This window comes from Mauremys mutica, chromosome 2, assembly GCF_020497125.1.
Source record: "Mauremys mutica isolate MM-2020 ecotype Southern chromosome 2, ASM2049712v1, whole genome shotgun sequence".
In the NCBI taxonomy this organism is placed as follows: Eukaryota; Metazoa; Chordata; order Testudines; family Geoemydidae; genus Mauremys; species Mauremys mutica.
In genome coordinates, this window is record NC_059073.1 from 93,941,074 (window position 1) to 93,965,812 (window position 24,739).

General features: G+C 46.3%; 1 protein-coding gene across 1 annotated transcript in view; it reads left to right on the plus strand.

Annotated features, from left to right (window-relative positions):
* Window positions 1–24,739, plus strand: part of LOC123363189 (centrosomal protein of 192 kDa-like) — a 220,227-nt gene that overhangs the window by 136,887 nt on the left and 58,601 nt on the right. The window contains exon 39 of the mRNA XM_045004073.1: window positions 16,741–16,859. Within this exon, the coding sequence (XP_044860008.1) occupies window positions 16,741–16,859 (119 nt within the window). The remainder of the gene's footprint in view (window positions 1–16,740; window positions 16,860–24,739) is intronic.

The following is a 24,739-nucleotide window of genomic DNA, read 5'->3' on the forward strand; positions in this document are numbered from 1 at the left end:
TGACAGCGTTCGTAGGAGGAAAAAGGCTTCGAAGCAGGTTGAGACGACCAGGAAACAGAGAGATGTATCGCCTGCCCTAATGGTGGATTATCACACCTTTTATAGGGAAAAATCCTTCCTTCTATGCCCAAATTTGTCTTTACCCCATGGAAAGGTGAGGGTACCTGTTTTCATAGGCTGACCTTTGTGTACGTGCTAATGACAACTATCTACGTATCTTGTGGTAGACTTGTTGTATTTTGTGGGCAGAAATACCCTACTTTTGCACCTAACTAGGTGAAAGGTTAGCAGATATTCAGAAAGTCCCTAGACAATTTGCGTAGGTTTGTTTCCTATTATCACTTTTCTGAGTAAGGGTCTTAAAGGTTGCTTTCAGCATCACAGAGGAAATAGGCCAGGATGTCTGGTTTAGAAGCTTCTAGGTATCTTGCATTTACAGCTATTGCAAATTCTATTAATCTATGCAGCCTACACACTTTTATCAAAAAGACATTTTATACAGACCAACAGATTAATCCTCAGGGCTACACGCCCCCCTTTGACGGGGTGGTTTACATAAAGAAACCCCGTCACCTAGGACTTAACATCTGTGGGGCCCTTTTTAGTTTCATACCTGGGCAAATTTTAGTAGGTATCAGGAATGGGCACCATGTATATATATTCATCTTTATCCCCAGATGGTGCTCGTCTGTGCATTTGTTTAGGTGATTGTCTGGGTGTCTGTCTAGGTCTCTGCCTAGTTTTTGGTTTGGGTTTGTTGCGTTTATACAGCATATAACCTAACATAAGGAAATTAATCACAATCCCAATTCCTTGGATAATTATCCATACTTCTAATCCGAATTTTTCTTTAGAAGTTGTTGCAGGCTCATTCCCTTCATTCATTAATTGGGTAATAACTTGTTGGGCTTCGTCCATATTGTTAGTAATTTGAATGAGGTGAGTCTCTTTACGAGTCATTAAGGATTTCAGTTGCAACCCTAATGGTGGAATATAAGCCAGAAAAGTAGGTGTACCTTGAATAGTTAAATTCTGGTAATCAGGGTTAGACTGAATAATGGTAATGTTCTCAAAAATAGGAATAGGGGAAATAACTTGATTCCCTATTACCGTGGGTTGCCTTGGGGTAAAACAGAAATTTGGCTCTGTGACAGGACACTCCAAGGGACCATACTGGTACCTCTTTTGGTTGGTAACCACGCAAAATTGGTTCCTTCCAGCATAGGTCACCCTCTCCATCGGAGTCTTCCATGTGGTCAGCCTCACCAGGCATGACGATGATGAATTCTGTGCTTTCTCTCCCTGCAGTCCACACAAAACAGTGTCTGTTTCAAACACATTACACCTACAGATATACTGGGGTCCTTTTTCAGAACAACAGGCCATCTGTGGTACCTTCCAAGTCTGAGTCGGAGTGTGATAGACTACCAGGGGAGGTGCATTAACGCGTTCCCTGTAGATGTCATCTTCGAGGTGACCTATAGAATGGATAGCAGCCAATTGCCTGTACACATCTTTGTCTGGGTCAAACACTGGTAACGAGACCGTGAATGAAACATACAAAGACCGTGCCATCATACAATCTTTTGTAAGAGAACAACTGTCTCGGTTGGGGTGAGGTGTCACAGATCCTATCTCTCTCATAGCACCCACTGACAAATGCTGGCATGTATCCAAACAAGTGGATCTTTCCTTTTCCAGCTTTTGAAAACATTTAGGACAATACCAACTCATTAGTTGTTCATCCTTAATTAAGTCAGGGACTTCTCCTAATTTTAAGGATCGTAATGCATCAGTAATTGTGCTTACAACATATTCCCCATATGCAGAACATATAATTTCTTTCCCCAAATGCTGATCTCTTTTCTGATCATTGTTTAAAGCAATTAACTTTAAAAGCAATCAACACATCTTTTCCAACCACTAGAGGGTAGTGCAGTTACTTCTACTAATTGATATTCAAAAGTAACATCCTCCCCCGAATTCCCTTAACCTGTTGAATCGGGTTGTTGACCAGTTCTGGATTAAGTATAATAGTCCGTTCCTTTTTTGTTGGTATGTTCTGTTGCTTGGGCTCAGACAACTGAGTACGATCCGGTCGTCTGGTTTCCTGGGGTTGCAATAGTTCGGTTTCAGACTTAAGATTTTGGCATAGTCCTACCCTTAGAGCAACAATAAGGGTGTAATAAGTCAAAAATGTCAATGTCAATTTCATGGTTGCAAACTGCTGGGCTCCAATTGTTGCGATTTCGTCTGATCACTTAAGTCCTGAGGAGGAAGTTGCTCCTGCGACCTGGACGATCGATACAGCTTTAACTGGTTAGCATGATAAATCTTGTCTCTATTATGCTTTCCTCCTGTTACTCTGATCTTATATACTGCTGAACTGAGTTTATCAATGATTTGGAAAGGTCCAATCCATCGATTACACAACCCATGTTCTGGTGACTTATATGACAATAACATTACTTGGTCTCCTACCTCCCAAGTATTCTCTCTCTGGTTTTTGTCAAAGTAAGCCTTTGCCTTACGTCTGGATTTTCCCAATTTAGCAGCTACCTGCAAGTGAATGTGATTTAAATGTTTTTGCAGATTTTGCAGGTAGGTATCCATTTTTATTCCCTCTAATTGAGTGCCACTAGCTTGCCAAATTAAATGTTCTGGTAATCTCATTGTTCGGCCTGTCATCACTTCAAAAGGTGTTTTATCAGTAGATGCAGCCGGTGTCGCCCTCAATGCCATTAAAATTAAAGGCATGAGGGTGTCCCAGTTACGTCCATTGGCATCAACCAGTTTCCTCAACATCACTTTTATAGTCCGATTGGTTCGTTCCACCATCCCAGATGACTGTGGTCTATATGGGATGTGTAGTCTCTGCGGGACTCCCATCAATTTAAGACAATCCCTAAAGAACTGTCCTGTAAAATGTGATCCCTGGTCTGATTCTACCTTTGCAGGGATCCCCCAGCGAGAGAAGACTTGTTCTACCAAGACCTTGGCAGTGGCTTTTGCAGTATTGGCCTTAAGAGGAAATGCCTCTATCCACTTTGAGAAAGGATCGATAATCACCAATAAATATTGGTTACCTCTTTGGGTCCTTGGCAAAGGACCTACAAAGTCAATCTGCAAAGCCATCCACGGACCTTCATACACTTGGGATTTTAGTGGCGCATTTCTTTTGGATGGAGTAGGATTAGCTTGGGCACATGCCAGACAATTTTCACAATATTGTTGCACATCCATCCTAAGAAGTGGCCACCACCCTACAGATGCAAGACGTTGGACAGTTTTGTCCACTCCCTGATGTCCTCCTGTAGGAGTGTCATGGACCATGTACATCATTTCCCTCCGTAGGTGAGCTGGAACTACCCACACAGGGAAAGGACCTCCTGTATACATGAGAACTCCATCTACGACTTGTAACTGCTGTTCATGTCGTTTGTACAAAGGGTCTATTGTTAGTGATCCCTCTTTGTCTAATTTGGAATGCTCTAGAATTACTTTTATTATGTCCTTATCTAATTTTTGCATGTCTTTTAAATCTGGTATATTGGGTTGTACCAATTTAGTTGGTGTGACCTGGTTTAGGCGTCTGTAATCTATTGTGAGACGCCACGAACCATCCGGTTTCTTAACAGGCCAAATAGGTGAATTTGCAGTGGAAGTACATTTTCGTAGTACTCCCTGTGTCAGCAAGGACTTAGTCTTTTCTATGTATGGATTTGCTTGTTCTGGGTAAGGATACTGTTTTTGGGCTGAAATTTCTCCTCCTTCCACAACAATAGTGACGGCCATGCATCCACAGTCATGTTTGTGTTTAGCAAAGGCATCTGCATGTTTGTACAGTAATGCCTGTAACTCAGGTTGGTCTGCATGTTTAGCCACTATTTTGTCCAAATCATACCCTTCAGGTTCAAAGTCCTCCACTGGAGATACCATGCCACACTCAGGTATGACTACTGGAGAGTCATCCTTTTCCTGTTCTACTGAAAGACACAATAATTGGTTACACAAATCAAGAACACATCCCTGTTTGTATAAGAAATCAGTTCCCAATAAGGAATTCTTTGGGTCTGCTAACTTCATTAATGCAAAAGTATGATTCTTTCTTAGGTGACCTATTTGTACTTCAAGGGGTGTAGAAAGTGTGGTAGTAACCTGATTACTTGCAAAAGTTGCAAGTGTCTTGGTACATCCTGATGATAGAGGAGAGGATCTAGGATCCTCGACATGGAGAATACTGATTGCTGCTCCAGTATCTATAATGAGATTCCTGTCTAGTCCCTCTATCACTGCAGATATTGTGGGTCTTCCACTTGTATCTCTGTCTAAAGGGGTTATGACTACACTCGGGGTTGTTTGTAGTCATGCAGCATATGCTGTCAGATAATCAAGGGGTTCCTCCTCTATCTCCTCAGAGGCAGCCAATTCTGGAGGAGTGGCTGTCCACTGGGGAAAAGGGGATGGATCGACGGAGGCCACTGGACGGTTCAAGGTTGCTGAGCCTTGGCCTTCCATCATCATCAGCTCATTCACACGGGCATGAAGTTCTCGGATAGCCCGTCGTTGAGCTTCAAGCGTCTGTTGCACTGTTTTAAACATTTTCACAACTGAGTCCTCAGTTTTGTGCAAAGGCGGTGATTTGGGTCTCTGCAGATGTGAACTGTTCTGTGCAGCATCTGAAAAGAAAGGAACACGATCCCGGGCTCCTGCATAGGATCCAAACGCATAACCCTGTCGAGGGGCCTGGCCACTCGAAGGTCCAGGGTTATTACGTGGGTTAGGGTCATTTTGCCAACGTTGATACTTAGGGAATTTAGGAACTCCTCGTCCTAATCCTGGCTGAGGTTGAGGTCCCTCAATCCTCACCGTAGGATTAGTTTGTGGTTCCTGAAGTACTGCAACCGGGGCTCCACGCCGACCTAATTTAGAGCCTCCCTGTGCATGTGCTTTAGCCAACAAGGCTAATGTTCTTTTTAAAGAAATATCATCAGTTATATGCATATTAACCATTTCTCTTAACTGAGGAAGGGAATTATTAACAAGCAGACTGATATATGGCAGTTCATCTGTTTCTTCTTTGATATGACTCCGCCAAGCTGCACTTAACCGCAAATGAAACTGATGTGGAGTTTCATTAGGTTTCTGCTTTAAGTTAGACAGAATTGCTACTCCAGCTTGCCCTGGGTGCTGATTATGTTCCAATAGGGCTACTGTCTCTTGAAAAGTTTTCTCTCCTACCCTAAACTTAAGTGGCAAAGTACTCCACAATGCTCGATTCACTGTGAGTTGTAAGATTTTAACCCAATCCTCCCTTGGTAAGCCAAACACTTTTGCTGTCTCCTGCACACGTTGTGCATGCATAGCAACTGAAGAATCCTCCATCATTCCTACTTGCTTTGCTACCAGGTCTAAGGTTTTAATATCTGTAACAACTGCTACAGGACAATCAGAATTGGAACCTGCAGTTCCTTCTTCTGGATCTGAATCTGAGCTTTCATCTGAGCTTAAATCTACAATTTCTATTCTTTGCCTCCTTCTACCTGGATTCACATTTTCCTCATCTGAACCATCAAAACTTTCCACTGGAGATAATCCTGGGTATCTAGGATAATTTTCCATGAAATGTCTATGGCTTACATTCAAAGTGTCTCCACACTGACGCAGGACATCCCTTAGTCCACTAAAGTCTGGCGTGGTAGGGCGTTCTACCAATACACTAGGTGATACCAGCATATACCACGGGGGTGTAGAGGACCCACGAAATTCCTGGGGTCTAGGCAATGTTGATTGCCCAAATGCCAATAAATGTCCACCCAAAGGAACTGGATTTTCTACTCTATATGGTGCTAATGTAACATTGGGTGGAGGAGCAGGAATTCTATTCCCTGCTTGTTGTTGTAGCTCTCTTTGTAACTTAGAGATCACTACATCACATGCATTAGCTACCTGTGTTACCTGTGATACGGCCTCTTCTAACCCTTGAATAATGACCGATTCTAAAGGTATCGCTTCTTCACTCACAGAAGCTGTCTCTACAGAAGTAGAGATTTTTTCCTCTTTCTCTGCTTCTCTGTTTGTGTCACTAACTGCTTCACTGACTGTGACACTTGTCTCCGCCTCCTGAACTGTCACTTCAGAACTTCCGTCTCTTATCGGCAGACTGTCAGTTTTCTCTGCACTGCCAATTTCCTCTTCTGACTCCACAGATTCAACTTGCAAATTCGCTTCTGAAGGTACTGTGTTTGCTTGAGCTAATTCTCTTGTTTTACTTCTAGTCACTGGTCCAATATGATTTTCTACCTCTGTTGGTTCCACCATACCAATAGGAATGGGAATCAATTCTTCAACTTCCTCTGCTCTATTTTCTCCCTTTTCTAGTTCTTTAATCTTTTCCAACAGCCGACCACGGTCTACTCTATAGGCTATCAGCATCTGCTGAACTTCCCTGAGTAACTCCATCTTTTTATCCAATTTCTTTCCCAATGAACTACAAGCTACAAGCAAGCATTCAACAGCTATTCCCTTCACCACCTTAGCTCTTTTCTTTTTCTGCTCTGTTTCATCCTCAAATACATTAGTCACAAAACCCCACGGGTTTCTCTGCTCAGAAATCATTCCACTATTTCTCAGCTGCTCCAAACCTCCACCATGTTCCTGAATATATTTCCTAGCAAAGTTTTCCAAAGCTAAACTGCTAGAAATTCCAACACACTCCACTCCAGTTCTATCTTCACTTTTAACACTCTTACTACGAAATAGAGAATTCATCTCTTTCTTTTCCTAGTATATTCACTAGAATCTAGTATAGTCTAGTATATTCACTAGAATCTATCCTCTGTTGATTTACTTCTGATACACAAAAAGGCGTCCCTTTTACAGAAACAACAGGAATATAACCCCTTAACACCGGTTTAAGCACTGTATCATAAAAGTCCCAAGTAAATAGAGGGAGTGGGGGATACTCTCTTCTCTCTTCTCTCGATGGCTTATAGCAGATCGAGAGGTCTTTCCCCTCTGTCGGGACCTGCCAAATATCGGGGAATACTGAGGCAGACGGATCAGAGGTGCAGTCCGGAAGAGTTAATGGGACTAAGATAAGGTATCTTTGAACTATTCAAGTTCTGACTGATTGCGGCCTTTCTGGCGGCTATGAATACCTTGCTTTATTAACTCCCCGCCACCACTAGTGTGGGTCACCGGATCCTGTGCTACTGCAAATATTTTATTCGGTACCATTCATTAACTTCTTCAACATATAAAAACCCCTTTCTGTGCACATATATCACTTTTAAACTTTATTACGTTAATATTCAGTTAGCTAATACAGTTAAAATCCTTTAGGCAAAAGTGAAAGTAAAAACCTTTCGGATGTATAACCACAATACAAAACGGAAATACTGGGCGTGCTGCCAGCAGCAATAACCACAGTTGATTCTGACTCTGGTTTAAGAGAAAGATTTCAGAGTTTTACTGAAATTAACTATTTACTTGCGTTTCACAGAAAAACGGTCCAGAAATATCTCTGGATTCCTGTCACACATACTCAAATCTCCTCCTGGCTGGCTCGCCAGTCTGTTGCCTGATTTGGGGAGGGTTAGTAGGGACAGTGGAATTTATCCAATTAATTAAGAATGTTAGTAATAATTAATAGATATAAATAATATGGGTATGGCTCGCCAATATGTGTGATCAGAAGATAAAAGTTCGTCTTGAATCAGGCTTCACAGAATTTAATACAAGGAGATTGGGGTATAACAGGAATTTACACTGAGACAAAGTTTAGTCAAACAAGACCTTTTATTTAAAACCAATAAAACAAGAAGTAAATGTAAAATGTTAAAAGCAGTTTGATTACAAAGTTACAAAATATCACAGTTCTTTAGGAGATATGATATGATCTTACACAGTTCTAATGCATTTTGCAGCAAATAGTACTAAAGTGAATTTCACACCTCTGCTAGAGGAAGTATAATTATAAAGAAACTGGTTATGAATTAAACCCTTCTTAGCATAGATGCTTAGAGGTGAAGTAGAAATTAAGAATGATTTCATACTTACAACTTTGAAAAGAATTAATACTATGACTTAGTATTGACAGCGTTCGTAGGAGGAAAAAGGCTTCGAAGCAGGTTGAGACGACCAGGAAACAGAGAGATGTATCGCCTGCCCTAATGGTGGATTATCACACCTTTTATAGGGAAAAATCCTTCCTTCTATGCCCAAATTTGTCTTTACCCCATGGAAAGGTGAGGGTACCTGTTTTCATAGGCTGACCTTTGTGTACGTGCTAATGACAACTATCTACGTATCTTGTGGTAGACTTGTTGTATTTTGTGGGCAGAAATACCCTACTTTTGCACCTAACTAGGTGAAAGGTTAGCAGATATTCAGAAAGTCCCTAGACAATTTGCGTAGGTTTGTTTCCTATTATCACTTTTCTGAGTAAGGGTCTTAAAGGTTGCTTTCAGCATCACAGAGGAAATAGGCCAGGATGTCTGGTTTAGAAGCTTCTAGGTATCTTGCATTTACAGCTATTGCAAATTCTATTAATCTATGCAGCCTACACACTTTTATCAAAAAGACATTTTATACAGACCAACAGATTAATCCTCAGGGCTACAGGTTTAAACCCTGCACAGTGTGTGTGGCAAGTCTATACCAAGAAGTGACCCCCACACTTCTGGCTTGAAGTGTTTGTGTGGGAAAGCCACCAGAAAGCACTCTGCAAGATCTATAGGGGATTTCGTCTGAGGACTCAGAGGAATCAGCGCCTCAAGATCCTGGTAATGGTGGCTGCTCTACGTCCTCACTCAGACCCTGTCTCAGTGGAGCCGCCGTCATGCACAGACAATGCATGAGTCGGCGCTGAGGAAGGACTCTGCCAGAGACCCTCGGCTCTATCAGGGTTCCACACAGGGAAGTGGATGGCACCATTCTCAATCCCCTGTGCCCCACAGGAAGAGGAGACCCGAAAGGGGCTGCTCCCTCATGCCCAGACTGGTGCAGGAGCCCACCACTGGGAGACCCGCATCGGGCCACAGGTGTTCAGCTCCACCGACTAGGGTCACGTCTGCTCCTGCCCCAGCACAGGAACAGTCGAGTCCAGGCCCCCAGCACTGCCCAATCTGGGAGGACCATGATCTCCAGTTGCCTTTCACGCCGGAGGCATTTGAGGCCACCAACGACCTCATCCACCTCTAAACCTTCCCCTCTGAGCTGAGACAGGACACTGAGCTCGGTTTCAATGGCACCTGTGAGACCCTCTGTGCCATCCAGAGGCAAACCTTCTATGGTACTGCACCAGTTGCCATCTCCTTGGTACCAGTTGCCTGTACAGTCCACCAGTGGACCCATAGAGGAGTGGTACTGATTTCAGAGTTCCAGGCATTGCTCCTCCGTGGTCCTTGTATAGTGAATGCTCAGAGTTGGAAGCAGAGTCCCACAGATCCAGGAGAAGCAGACGATTCAGGTCTGACAGAGGCGGGCACAGCAGACTCATCCAGTGCCGTGGCCTGGTCAGTGGCAGGCCCCCACCCAATGGCCATTCTGGACCCCCTGGGCATTCTGCCCTGGCTAGTGCCAGAGGTCCTACTCTAGGTCAGCATCTGTGGTGTTAGCTTCATATGTGTCTCCGACACCTCACCAGGGGCAGGACCTAGCATTGGCTACACTGACGGCGCCAACATTGCTGGGACCCACTGCACCGCTACCGACATGAACTGCGCTGGAATACCAGGTGCCGCATGATCCCATTGGTGCCAAGGGCAGGGAACAGGACCCACTTCCAGCTAAGGCCTTGTCCTCGCCTGATGAGGCAGTGGCAGGAACGTCAACGGCCCCCATCCTGGAGGAGAGTAGAATGCGCCAGTAGAATGAGAATAGAATGCAGCTGCTGAGAAGGGTGGCACAGAACTGGGGGATCCAGGCGGAGGTGGTCGAGACATCAGACACCATGGTGGACATTCTCACCCCTTCTGGTCCCTCCCGTATTGCCTTGCCATTTATCAAAACAATTCAAGGTACTACCAAGACGCTGTGGCAAACCCCTGCTTCTTTACCACCAATAGCAAAGAGGAACAAACAGAAATACTTCCGTCCCTCTAAGGGGTTCGAGCACCTTTTCACACCTCCCCCGCTAGACAGTGGCTAATGAATGGGAGTGCCAAGGCTATCAGAGACCCTCCCTGAAAAACTGAGAGGCTGAAAAGCTGGACCTCTTTGGAAGAAAAATCTATTTCACGTGGGGACTCCATCTCTGAATTTCTAATCACCAGGCTGTCCTCAGTAGATACAGCTACAACTCCTGCAGAGATGGCAAAATTTATGGAGCTGTCGCTGTAAGACTCCAGGGCAGAGTTCTCCCTTCTTGGTAGAGAAGGGTAAGCTCATTGCCTGGACTTCGCTGCAGGCAGCCTTCCACGTGGCAGATTCGTCCACTCACACCATGGCCTTTGGGGTAGCTATGAGAAGGAGCTCCTGGCTACAGGTCTCAGGTCTACCATTTGAGATCCAAGAAACCATCCAGGACCTCCATTTTGAGGGCTTGGCCCTCTTTTCAGAAAAAAAATGGACTTGCAGCTTCATAGCCTCAAGGATTCGAGGGCCACCCTCAAATCCCTTGGCCTGCACGCGCCCGCTACTCAACAAAGGCATTTCAAGCCACAGCCCCTGCCTTGTATCAGAGGGGTAGCCGTGTTAGTCTGGATCTGTAAAAGCAGCAAAGAGTCCTGTGGCACCTTATAGACTAACAGACTTTTGGAGCATGAGCTTTCGTGGGTTAATACCCATTTCGTCGGATGCATTACTACCCTCAAAACAGGCAGGACTTTTCTCGGACACAGAATGGACGTAACAGGAAAAGACCTCACCTTTCCTCAGCCCAGGGCTCTGGACAGGTGAGACAATCCTCTGGCCAGGAGCAGAACTTTTGAAGGTGTGCCCGCGGGTGACGCACCAGTCCGAACTGCAGTTCCATCCCACCTTACCTTTTGTGCCGACTGACCCATTTCTGCCCTACGTGGGCCCATATTACATCGGATTGCTGGGTACGCCGCATGGTAGAAAGGGAATACTCCCTCCAGTTCTCCCTCCCTTCCAACCCCTTCCCCATCCCTCTTCTCATGAGCAACAGCTTGCGCAGGAGGTGCACTTGATCGTAAGTGGAAAAGGTTCCCCAGGAGCTGAAAGGCAAAGGTTTCTATTCACGGTATTTCCTAATACTGAAAGTCAAAGGCAGCCTCAGGCCCATCCTAGACCTGTGAAATCTCAACAAGTTCATGAAGGAACTGAAGTTCCGCATGGTCTCTTTGGCCTCTATTATCCCTTTCTTGGATCTGGGGGACTGGTACGCTGACCTCGATTTGAAGGATGCTTACTTTCATATTTTGATAACGCCATCCCACAGAAGGTACCTCAGGTTCATGTTGAACCACAACCATCAGTTCACTGTCCTCCTGTTTGGCCTGTCAGCAGCACCTCGACTGTTTACCAAGTGCATGGCAGTTGTGGCTGTGTTCCTACGCAAGCACCAGGTGCTGGTGTTCCCATACCTCGACAACTGGCTAATCAAGGCCTGTTCCAGGGTGCAAGTAGAGACACACATGAGCATCATCTGGCTACTTTCGATAATCTGGGCCTTCTACTGAATGTACAGAAGTCCCCCGTTCAGCGGATAGTTTATAGGGGTGGTATTGGACTCTAAACAGGTGAGGGTGTACCTCCGGAGTCACGTTTCCAGTCCCTGTGCAACATACGAAGTCTCAGGCAGTTCCCTACTACCACAGCAAGGAATTGCCTAAAGCTTCTGGGACACTCAACTGCTTGTTCCTACGTAATACAACATGCCAGACTGAGACTCCGGCCTCTACAGATATGGCTGCCTTTGGTGTATCAGCTGATTCAGGACTATCTAGACAAGATCATCACTCTTCCTTATCCGGTCCTTGACTCCCTCCTATGGTGGCTCGACCCGCAGGCGGTGTGTTCGGGTGTTCCTTTTGCCAGCCCACAGCCATCCCTCTCGCTGGTGACGGACACGTCAGCATTGGGGTGGGGTGCACACCTGGGAGACCTCAGAACTCAGGGCGTCTGGTCCCAAGTGGAGATCTCACTTCACATCAACATCAGAGAACTGAGAGGTGTCCGTCTGGCATGCCAGACATTCCAAGTTCATTTGGAAGGGAAATGTGTATCGTCATGACAGACAATACAACAGTGATGTTTTATATAAACAGACAGGGGTGCATACTCCTCTCTCCTGTGCCTGGAAAGCCCTTAGACCATGGGACTTTTGCATAGCTCACTCAATACACCTGGAGGTGTCGTACCTCTCCAGAGTACAGAACGAGTTGGCGGACTTTCTCAGCAGGTCTTTTCATGGCCACGAGTGGTCCCTATGCCCAGATATTGCAAATACCATCTTCCAATAGTGGGGGTTTCCCCCAGGAGACCTGTTCGCCACGCATCACTGCAGGAAGTGCCTGAAGTTCTACTCCTTCCTGAATCACAGACCAGATTCCATCGCAGACGCCTGGAAGGGACACCTCTTGTACACATTTTCTCCCATACCGCTCGTTCACAAGATGCTCCTCAAGATTTGAAGTGACGAGGCCTCTGTGTTATTGATAGCTCCAGCCTGGCCTCGCCAGCACTGGTATGCATCCCTCCTGCAAATGTCCGTGGAAACCCCAATTATCTTACCACTGCTTCCAGATCTGATAACCCAAGATTACGGCCTCTTCCAGCACACGAACCTCTAATTGCTTCACCTCATGGCATGGAAGCTCCATGGTTGAACCCAGTGGAGCTTGCCTGTTCAGGTCCGGTCAGAGAAGTCCTCCTTGGCAGTAGGAAACATTCCACTAGGGCTACCTACCTGGCCAAATGGAAGAGATTCACAATTTGGTCTTCACAATACCTCCTGTCTGCAACACTTATGTCCATACCTGTCATATTGGACCACCTTCTTCACCTCAAACAGCAAGGGCTTTCCATGTGATCAATAAAGTTTCACTTGGCCGCCATTTTTGCCTTCCATCTAGGTGTGCTGGGCTGATCGGTCTTTGCCAGCCACATGGTCAGTCGTTTCCTAAAAGGCCTCGACAGACTGCACCCTTACATTCGACAGCCGGTCCCAGCCTGGGACCTTTAATCTGGTCCTTTCCAGACTAATGGGGCAAACTTTCGAATTGCTGGCAACATATTCTTTGCTGTACCTCTCGTATAAGGTGGCGTTTCTGGAAGCAATCACATTGGTCCGGGGGGTGTTTGAGCGCAAGGCCCTAACGTCCAAGCCTCCTTACACGGTGTTCTATAAGGACAAAGTTAAGCTCTGACTGCATCTGGCTTTTCTCCCTAATGTTGTCTCCGAGTTTCATGTTAACCAGGATATCTTTCTCCCAGTTTTCTACCTTAAGCCACATTCAAGCAGCAGTGAGCAAAAACTTCACTCATTGGACATTTGCCGGGTGTTAGCATTCTGTATCGAGCAAACAAAACCATTCTGGAAGTCCATTCAACTATTTATCACGGTAAACAGACAGAACGAAAGGGCTTCCAGTCTCCTCCCAAAGGATTTAGTCATGGATCGTGTCTGGATCTAGTGAAGGTACTGGCCCCTCTGCTGACAGCGCATTCCACCAGGGACAGGCATCTTCATCAGCATTCCTTGCCCACGTTCTGATGCAAGAGAGCTGCAGAGCTGTGTCTTGGTCGTCTATAGATACTTTTATCTGATTATGCTATTACCCAGCAGGCTAGAGGAAATGCAGCCTTTGGTACGGCGGTGCTTCAATCTGCGAACCTTTGAGCTCTGACCCTTCCTCCAAAATTTGGGCTTGGTAATCACCTAATTGGGAATTAACATGAGCAATCACTCAAAGAAGAAAAATGGTTACCTACCTTTTGTAACTGTTATTCTTTGAGATGTGTTGCTCATGTCCATTCCAATACCCACCTGCCTACCTCTGTTGGAGCAATCCAGCAAGAAGGAACTAAAGTGGCAGTGGGGCCATATATTCAGCGCCATGAAGGCGCAATCCCAGAGAGCGTCCGGACCGACCCGATGGTACTGCTAGGGGAAAAACCTTCTGGCTGCACGCACACCTAATTGGAATGGACATGAGCAACACATCTCAAAGAGCAACAATTACGGTAGGTAACCATTTTTTGTCTCCTCCAGGCATGTTTTAAATAGAGGGTAAAAGGCAGTGACCATCAAGATTCAACCAGGTAAGGAGAATAAACATACAACCTCTTCTCCAAACAAGACAGAATTTGCAGTCTCATTCATTGCTTCAAGTAAGACATTAGGGAAGAACAGGGAACTGTGCATAATAGGGTGATTTGGCAAGTCATGAAATTCTGAGCCAAGCATACTCTCTCTGCTCCAAGGTATTGGTGGCATTGGCAAACCTGCTTAAGGAGAGGGCTTTTTCCTACAGATAGGAAGATGTAAGCCACTTTCAAAAGGGATGTTGAAACTTTGTCAATGCCTTGCAGATACTCCTTAGAAATTACATGTTTTTCCAAGGCCACGAAATCTTGAGAGACAAGGATTTGTTGTGACTTGTTTGCTGTCCAGCTTCAGCCTCCTCAAAATATTGACCAACTTAAGTCATGATTGAAGAAAGTGTCTTTGACCATTGTTTATCAAATCTGTGAGGCTGTTGGTGAGAGCCATGGTAGCAGATTCAGTGGCTAGTTTTAAATAAAATCCTTGGCAGAGCATAATTAAAACAAATTATGTCTGAGAAAGCTGTAGGCAAAGCTTATTAATGGGGAAATTTCATAGGTAGTAGTTGAAAATATGGACAAGACAAAGTATTTGCTTGCTACTCCCAACAAGCGTAAAAATTAAAAGCTCTCATACAGGAGAGCAAAAGATGAATACTCACAGCAATAGGTATGTGAGAGATGAGATGTAAGCATGGAACTCCAGAGGGAAACACATCATGAAATGAGCCCAATTTTTCCAGTAAGTGTATACAGTCAGTCTAACCGCAGTCAAGCTTGCCTCCACCTGGAAATAGATCTAGCCTACAATTCATAGACTGTACCAGACTCAGCAGGTAGGTACAGGAGAGTGTAGTGGGATTATTCTGGAGTTTCAGGCTCATCCACATCTGATCTTAATTTCCCCTCCAAATTTGAGGCATTCAGAGAAGCATCAAACTATTGTGAAATAAGTTACACGCCACCTGCAGTGAGGGAAATAGAGACTGCCCTTCAATGTGAAAGATACTCAGGATTGTATCACTAGCATTACCAAAAACCTCAGTTGGAATTTGGCCCCATATACTGAAAAAGCACCAGAAAGAGACAGTCGCTGATTTACTACCAGAAGTTAATTCAGTTTGTCTTTGGAAGTAGCTACTAGCAATACAAAATGCTGTTCTTCAGCCTGTCAGCTTCCCTCTTTTCCCTCAGTGTTCATAAAGGTATTGGTAATAGACAGGCTAAAGAGTACAGAGCATTCTAAATGCTCATTCCTATCTTACATTCTTAACAAGCATCATTAGAAATGTTAGACAGGGTGACTTGAAAGACCTTTTCTGTGCTTTAGGAACAAGGGATTATGGTGAATTTTTTAAAAAGATCCAGAGCAAATCATACTTAGCAGATAAAACAGAGGGAGGGTCGATCTTCCTGAAACAGAGAAATTTGTTAAGATCTGGACACTAATCTCCATGATATCTGTCTTCCATCCAGTCCTGGCTATAGTTCGGAGGTAACTTCTGCAAGATTATTCCGTGGATAGATATTTCTTGAAGGCTCAGATCTGCCCTGTAAAAGATGCTGAAGAAAGAGAGGGCAACTTCCATTATCTAGTCAGCTGGTTTGTTGAAGCATGAAGCGAACATTATAGTAGATCTTCCCTTCACAGACTGGATTCCAAAAAATACTGACCATAAATGTTTAGTTTTCTGGATAGGAAATGCACTTGGTGCACCATAAGTTACAGGGAATGCGATCAGGGTCAGAGATTTCAGCACACTGCAGTCTGAGATGAGAGCAGTCAGACTGGCTTTTCTGGTCTTTCAGGATCACCTGAGAGGATTATGATTCTGGTCCAACTGGGAAAACGAATTGGCAAGAAGCTCAAACCTAAACATCAGAGCAATTCATTCTCTCCTAGCTTCTCTCAGGGTAATCCATATTAAAGTGCCACTGAAAATGAGAGCAGACTAGTTGAGCTTTCAGACACTTTGGAATGGTCCCAGGAGTTTATTCTGGCTGGTATCCCAGGAACTAAGTTACCCTACGTGAGCCTATCTGCAATCAATCAAAATGTTCACCTTTCCCCCACTACTAATGTTTCCATATTGCTTGCTACGTTCCAATCCTATCTGAGTGGGCAAAAGTCTGGATCCGTAAAGTAAAACTTACCTGATCTCCTTTTGTGGAGTTACTTCTTCCCAGTTGACTCCACCAAAAATGTTCTCTAGGTTCTTCTACAGGTCTTCATTGTCAGTGTATGTCATTAGCATAGTTGAATAAGAAATATCTATTTAAGAAGTTTATATTTAGTTTGCTAAAGTAGGGTTTCTGCGCAGTGTTGGAACCATTTACTTGGTGCAGGATTGTTGGCCGTTTTGGGAATTTCCCATGTATGTGTCTAGGCTGCCTCTGATGTATGTACTGAAAGAGAGACATAACACATCAAAGCAGACTGGAGGGGAGTACTCCTAAAAAAAAAAAAAAAAAAAAAAAAAAAAAATGTGTTTTTTTTGTCTTCAGACGTCAGGTCAAGACAACTGCATTTCTGTTGAACCTGAGGATCTTTTCCTTATGCCTGGAGAAGAACAAGAAGTGGCAGTCCTATTTTCTCCAAAAGATTTAAAAACCAGTAGTGAAAGGTAAGGTATAATCTGCTTGATGGTCAGTTATTTAAAACAGAGGTTCTCAATATGTGGGGCGTGAACAGATGTTAAAGAGTCCCACATAATTTCATATAATTCAGAGTAAGGGTTTTTTGTCAGGATGTGCCAGCCTCCCAAGTATCTTGTATTTATTGCAATTTTTTTTTAATTTAGTTCTTTGGCATTCAAGGATTGATGCTAAGCATCTTAAATGTGTCTACTAGACTGGGAGCAGAGGGTGGGGGAGAAATAGTGTGATCCTCTCTTCCCTTGGTTTTATTTCCTGAAGGCAGAGATCTTTGCTCTCGAGTTAGTTCTCCAGTTCCTTTGGAAAGTCTGATTCATGGTAATTTTTCTACAAGTGTCCACTGCATATTCCCACTGTTGGGTATGTCAACCGGTGCAGTGTGGATGGTGGAACCTTCTTGTGGCAGTGCTTGTTAGAGCGTTCATGCACTCCTTCCACTCTTTCCTGTCAGCTGTTTAGCATGTTTTAAGGGCATGGCCAAAGAAGGGGGCATGGCACCGGTTGCCTCCTTGGTGACTTCCAGCCACCACAGCAAAAGAAAATGTACCCCTCCAAATCATGAGGATTGGTAGCTAAAAATAGTGCCTTCTATTTTTGTAGATTAGTTTTAGGATGTTAGTTTAGCTAAGCAAAACAGATAGTTAGATATTTACCTGGTATAATGTCGTGGCAGATTGATTTGAAAAAGCCTGGATTTAAAAGGTGTACATCATGCTCAGTGGTCTTCCTAGCATCTAGTACTCATGTCCAGTGCCTGAAATCTTAAGAGAAAAACATTCTCCTTCACATTATGCTATTTGCAGCATATTTACTTCTCGGGCCCATAAAGAGACAGAAAATACTTCATTTGCTTTTGTTATAAGAGGCTTTGCCAGCCAAACCTCTGGGGCTGTATATAGCTATACTATAAAGATGTGAGGGAAAGGATAGGACATTTGAATCAGCTCATAGTGTTTCCAGATCCCAGAAGGCTTAGTGAAGGTTCCAGCCTTGGCACCAAACTCCAGTTCCAAGTCAACTGAGCTTGCAGGAGCCAAATATGTTCAGATATTCAGAAAGGCAGATTTCAGCAGACTCAGAGAAATAGTAGGCAAGATCCCATGGGAAGACCAATTAGGACAGTGGTGCCAAAATTTTTCCTGTTGCCTGTCCTCCCTTCCCACCAGTAATAGAGTCTGTCCATGGTGCCTTCCCCCCTAGCCCATTACTACACAGTTGGCTCAGCAGAGGAGCTTGGGCTGAAGGCAGAGCTGGGGATGGGGGTGGAGCTGGGGCCAGAGCAGAGCTGGGTGGCAATCCCTCCCCACCCCTGTTCCTCCACACCCCATAGTTTGGGGACCACTGAATTAGGAAGAAAAGGAGTCAAAGGGGGCTGGCAGTTCTTAAAAAAAATGTAAAACTAGAGGCTCAACATCAAGCTGTTCTAACACAAACAAACAATAAGAGCCACAGGAGGCCAGTGTGGCTGCAAAAGGGGCTTTTTAGCTATCTTAAAAACCAAACGGGATACATACAGAAAATGAAGAAAGGGCATGTCACCAAGGAGCTATACATGAGAATAGCGCAAGACTGTAGGGATAAAATCAGGAAAGCCAAGGCAAGCCAAGGCTGTGTTACAGCTTGGAAGAAATGCTAGAGACAACAGGAACGGGTTCTTCAAATATGTCAGACAAAAAAAGAAAGATCAAGGTTGTGGGTCCACTACTCAATGGAGGTGAGCTGGTAACGGAAGATGATAGTAAGGCAGAGCTGCTCAATGAATGCCTACTTTGCTTCAGTCTTCTAAAAAAAAAAAAAAAAATGTGACCAGATGTTACCTTGGACAGTAAAGGGGAAGGGATGCAGATTGAGATAAGTAAAGAACACATCAAGATCTTCTGACCAATTTGAATGAAATCAGATCAGTGGGGCCAGATGCTATTCACCTGAGGGTACTGAAGGAATTTGTTGAAGAAATCTTGGAGCCACTGGTAATAACATTTACAAACTCATGCAGGACAGGAGAAGTCCTGGAAGACGAGAAGTGCTAAAGTAGTGTCCATCTTTTAAAGGGGAAAAAGGAGGAGCCAGGAAATTACAGTGAAACCACGCTATAACACGATGATTGGGGTCCAAAAAATTCAATTGTGATAAATGTGGGGTCGCGGTATAGCAAGGTTTACCATTTCAAGCCGGTCCGTTTCAAGCCGGTCAATTTCTCTTGGGCAGAAAACGACTTGCGTTTGCAAACTGCCCATAACAGTAACTGAAAGGGTGCAGCTCCAGCAGCGGGGGCTCTCAGCCATGCAGAGAGAGGGGGAAACACTTGGGGAGAGTAGGGGAGACGTGTAAGGGGCAGAGGAAGAGTGAGGAGCACCTGGGGAGGAGAATGGCTCTTCTTGCCAAAAGAAGAAGCAGGAGTAGGGGGGAAGAGGCAGTGGGGAAGGCACATTCCATTTTTTTTTTCCCTTCGGTGGCGCTCCAGCCTCTATTTTTTTTTTTTCCCCCCTTCGGTGGCGCTCCAGCCTCTATTTTTTTTTTTTTTGCACTTCCGCGGTGCTCCGGCTGCTTTTTTTTGTTTGTTTGGGGCGGCCTTTATGATCGCGTTATATCCGAATTAACGTTATTGCGGGGCGCGTTATAGCGGGGTTTCCCTGTATAAGTCAGCCTGACTTCGATACCTGGGAAGCTACTAGAGCAATGTTTCTATCTTAATCCACACCAGAAGGAGAAACTAGGGCATTCTTTGAAGCTTAATGGACCTTCAAAATGTACTTAAACATAGAAGAAACAGTCCAGGGAATGGATTCCCTTCTTGTTCTTTTCCAAGATTAGAAGAGGCCTCAGGAAGTCCAGATGAAGCCCATTTATGGGCAAATGGATCAGGTTCTTAAAAGGCTGGAGAAGCTCTCTCTCCAATAAGATTTAAAGCTAATTCCCTTCAAACCATGGGCTAGAGAAAGGGAGGTATCTGTGGCCAAATTAACAAAGCTGCTTTCTGGCACTTATTGTACATGAGTGTGCCCTTTGACTGCAGAGTGCTCAGGGCTTTTGTGAGATGCTTTCTCTTCAGGACAGTGTGTGCAGGGGTCAGAGATTCCTGTTTCCCATAGCTCTCCTTTAGCCACTCACTTTGATGTCAGTTTTAAGTCTTTTCCCATAGATTGATAGATTCTAAGGCCAGATAGGACAATTGTGATAATCTAATCTGACATCCTATATAATATGGGCCATAGAACTTCTTCAAAATAATTCCTTCTGAACCAGAGCATATCTTGAATTAAAAATTGCCAGTGATGAAGAATCCACCAAGACCCTTGGTAACTTGTTCCAATGGTTAATTACTGTTAAAAATTTACATCTTATTTCTAGTCATAATTTGTCTCACCTCAGCTAACTTTTGCATATGCATGGTGCTCACTTAAGCAGCTATTGAGCATTTTTCTCATGATTGTTTAATGTCTGACTCTCTGACTTACTTACTGCACACTATTCAAACCTTGCTCCGAAGACAGAATTAATTTCCTCATGGGCTTTTCTGTGGTGCTCCTCAGTATAATATTCAAGTGCATCAAAACATGAATTTATTTTCACAACATAGCTTGGATATTACAGGGGAATTATCCTCATTTTACAAGATGGGAAGTGAGAGACAGATTCAAGTCAAAAGTAGTCACTAATTTTGGTGTCCAATTTGAGATATTTAAGACCTGATTCAACACACAGCTTAGATGGAATTTAATTGCAGTTGTGAGTGCTCACCCCTTCTGCAAATGAGACCCCAGGGTCTCAAGTCAGGGACTCATAAAATGAGGAATATAATTAGTGTCCCTCTCTGAGAAGTTTAGTTTAATTAACTGATGCTTCCAGTGCTGTGAGGCTCCTCACTACTATCTGCCTATAGTGTGAGGAAGCCTTGTCTGAGCGTGCCAGGGGTCAGCTCCCTGATGCCACAGGCTACACAAATACTCCCCTCTCACCTGTGCAGTCTTAGCTGTCCCTCAGCAGTAGGGTGACCAGTTTCCCAAAGTGAACACTGTGTGCAGCTGGCCTGAGGTGGGGACACCCCCCTCAGAGCAAGGCTGGCACAAGGGTCACCCCATCCCCTCCTCCTACCCCTGCAGGGCTGGCTCGAGGGGGCCCCACCGTGGCACTGCTGAACACCCCACCCCACCCCCGAACTTTCCTCCATGTCCCCTTAGAGGGGTGCGCCCGACTTTTTTGGCAAAACTGGGCCTTGATTATCAGTTTGCAAGAGCAAACCAGACAAATGCCCAGTTTTGCCAAAAAACTCGGGATGCCCAGGACAGGGCGTGAAAAGGCTACTGTCCCGGCCAAAGTGAGACATATGTAAACCTACTCAGCAGGTAAGCAATAGGTATGCTCCAATCTGTGTGCTTTGAGCTTCCCCCTGGAGTGTCCAGCCGCTGTTACACTGGACAGTTGCAGAATTCACAGATAAAGTGTTCCCAGAAGAAAAGTACACTTCAGTTTACCAGTTACATCTCAGGTTCACCACTCTGCCCAACTCTCAGGATTTAGATATGTTTATGGTGAAAACAAATATAAGTTTATTTAACAAAGATTTGAAAACAAGCAAGGGTTGTCTGAGTTACTACAGAGAATTCTTTCCTGGGTGCTGGCTGGTGAGTCTTGCCCACATGCTCAGGGTTTAAATGATCGCTATATTTGGGGTCTGGAAGGAGTTTTCCTCCAGGGAAGATTGGCAGAGGCCCTGGAGGTTTTTCGCCTTCCTCTGCAGCATGGGGCACGGGTCACTTGCTGGAGGATTCTCTGCAGCTTGAGGTCTTCAAACCACAATTTGAGGACTTCAGTAACTCAGACATAGGTTAGGGGTTTGTTACAGGAGTGGGTGGGTGAGATTCTGTGGCCTGCATTGTGGAGGAGGTCAGACTAGATGATCATAATGGTCCCTTCTGACCTTAAAGTCTATGAGTCTAAGTAGAATTGATGAAAACAAATGGCTATTTATAAAATAAAATCATAGCCTGCTTTTTAGAGCCTAAACTTAACTAACAAGGCATTTTCCTGTCTGTCTTTGAAAGGTTACCTCACCCAGAATCTTTCTCCCAGCTTTAAACAGGCAAACCAGCTGTCATCCTCTGTTTGTAAAACAGACCTGCTGGCAGCTTGTCCCCTAGGTGAAGGATACCCAGATTTACCTTTGTAGCTTCAGATATAGTTTCAACAATCCATCATCTTCACTAATGACAGGTTCTTCTTCGAGTGGTTGTTCATGTCCATTCAAAGTAGGTGTGCGCGCGCCGCGTGCACGCCAGCTGGAAGATTTTCCCTAGCAGCGTCCGTAGGGTCAGCCCGGGCGCCCCCTGGAGTGGCGCCACCGTGGCGCCCTATAAAGGGGCCCACCGACCCTCCACCCACTCAGTTCCTTCTTACCGTCGGTGACGGCTAGCTGGAACTTCTCTTGCGCATAGCGAGTCTGCAGTGTCCTATCACTTAGTTTAGTCCATGTATGAAGTTGTGTTATAGTTAGTTCTCTGTACATAGTTCTTAGTAGTGGGGGGTCCCCCCCCGACTTTCGTTGTCTGCTGGGGCATGCCCAGGTCCCCCGGGTTAAAACTTTGCAAGGATTGTGGAAAACTCATGCCCAAGAGTGACCCGCACTCTGTGTGTTTAAGGTGCCTCGGAGAGAGCCACCAAAAGGACCGGTGCTCTATCTGTAGAGGCTTCCGCCCGCAAACTCTCAAGGACAGGGCTCAAAGACTTAGAGTCCTCCTGATGGAGGCGGCCTTACAGCCACCCTCAGACCCGGAGCCGGCCGAGGCGGTGCCCAGCACGTCTTCTTCGGTGTGGAGTGCCCCGGCACCGACATCAGGACTTAGGGCCCAGCCCAAGTCGTCAAAGACCCGGCACCAGACGGAGTCGGGTCATAGGAAGTCGGCCTCAGTGCGGCACCGCTCGCCTTCGCTGGTGCCCGCCAAGAGGAGGAAGCCGGTGAGGGATAGGTCACCCCACCAGGATCCGAGGCCGACGCTGTCCGCGACTGCAAGCAGACAGGCCGGGCTACAGCCCTCGGCGGTTCCGTCGACTCCCGCACTGCAGAGAGGGCGGTCAAGTCCGGACCGGCCTAATTCCCCAGACCTCAGCGGCGACCTACACCCCCCTTTGACGCCGGAGGCATTCGAGGCAGCCTCCGGTCTGATGGGACTCTCGGCGCCGGCCTCCCCACACCGCAAGTAGTTGCCTACGGTGGTCCGTCCCCCAGTGCAGTCTAGGGGCAAGCCAGCCATGCTGTCGCCTCCCTCCCCGCACCGCACCACGCGGACGGCACTGGACCAGATGAGAGGCCCGCCGCAGCCTCCGCAGCGCACCTCCCTACCCGCACCGCACCAGCGGCACTGGGTGCTGCTTCCCCCAGGTCCTCATACTCAGAGACCTCAGACTCAGAGGCAGACTCCTATCGCTCCAGTCGGTCGCGGAGCAGGAGATCGGGGGCGAGCCACCACCGTTACCTGCAGTGGCAGCAACAATGGCAGCCGCCCTCGCAGTGGCCGTTTTGGACCCCCTGGGCCTACCACCAGTCGGTAGGCCAGGCTTTCGGCCCTTGATCACGGTCGGCCTCGGTGTCCTCAACCTTGGTGGCCCCAGCGCAGCTGCCTCCTCCACCGTTGCCGGGCAGGGGTGTGCCATTTCCAAGTTCAGCACCCCCTAGCAGGGCAGCGGCACCGGCAGCGGCTTCAGGTCGGGCTCCGCAGGCACCGCATGATACACCAAGCTGCTTACTGGCGACCCCGGTACCGGTCGCGGTGCCGCAGTTAGACTCGGAACCAGCACCGCAACCACAGTACCGTGTGCCGCAGGACCCTGAGGGACTGCATGCACCGCAGGAAGGGCCACTCCATGTACTCTCCTCGTCGTCCTCCCCGGACGAAGCAGTCTCGGGCATGGCTACGGCACCGGCCCTAGAGGACACTAGTATCCTCCAGCAGTTGCTCCGGCGAACAGCTCAGAGCCTCGCGATCCAGGCGGAGGAAATCGAGGTCAATGCGGACCCTGTAGTGGACATCCTGGCGCCCTCAGGGCCATCCAGGGTGGCCCTCCCGCTGATAAAGACTATAGCAGATACGTCCCGCACCCTCTGGCAAATGCCAGCTTCATTGGCCCCTACTGCCAAACGGACGGAGCGGCACTATTTCGTCCCCTTCAAAGGGCACGAACATCTGTCTGTACACTCACACTCACACTCACTCACTCACTCCCTGGTGGTGGATGCAGCCAACCAGTGGGAGCGTCAGGGGTTTCAAGGGTCAACGCCAAAGAACAGGGACGAGAAAAGACTCAAGCTCTTTGGCAGAAAGGTGTACTCCACGGGGGGCCTACAACTCCGCATTGCCAACCAACAGGCGATTGTAAGCCGATATGGTCACAACACGTGCTCGGCCATGTCGAAGTTTCCGGAGCTCGTTCCCCAGGACTCGAGGTCAGAGTTTTTGGCCTTAGTGGAGGAGGGCAAACTGATCTCCTGAGCCTCCCTCCAGGCCGCCTTAGACGCGGCGGACTCAGCCTCGCGCACCCTGGCTACGGGCCTGGTCATGCGGCGGGGAGCCTGGCTCCAGGTCTCGGGCCTGCCCTGCGAGGTTCAGCTGCTTTGTATGACCTAAGAAATCTGTGGCAGAGGCAGGTATACAATACTTCTTCAATGGAGAATTCAGCTGTCTTAACCATAAAATCATTCTTTCTCTTTCTGCACTTTGCTGCCTTGTTTACTACACACCTTCCAGTTTCAGCTACAAATGAGGCAGGTGTCCTACGGACAACTGCCTACTTCACAACACAGTCTTCATTTCATCCCTGGACTACTGTTTATCCTGTTCATAGAATGATCCGG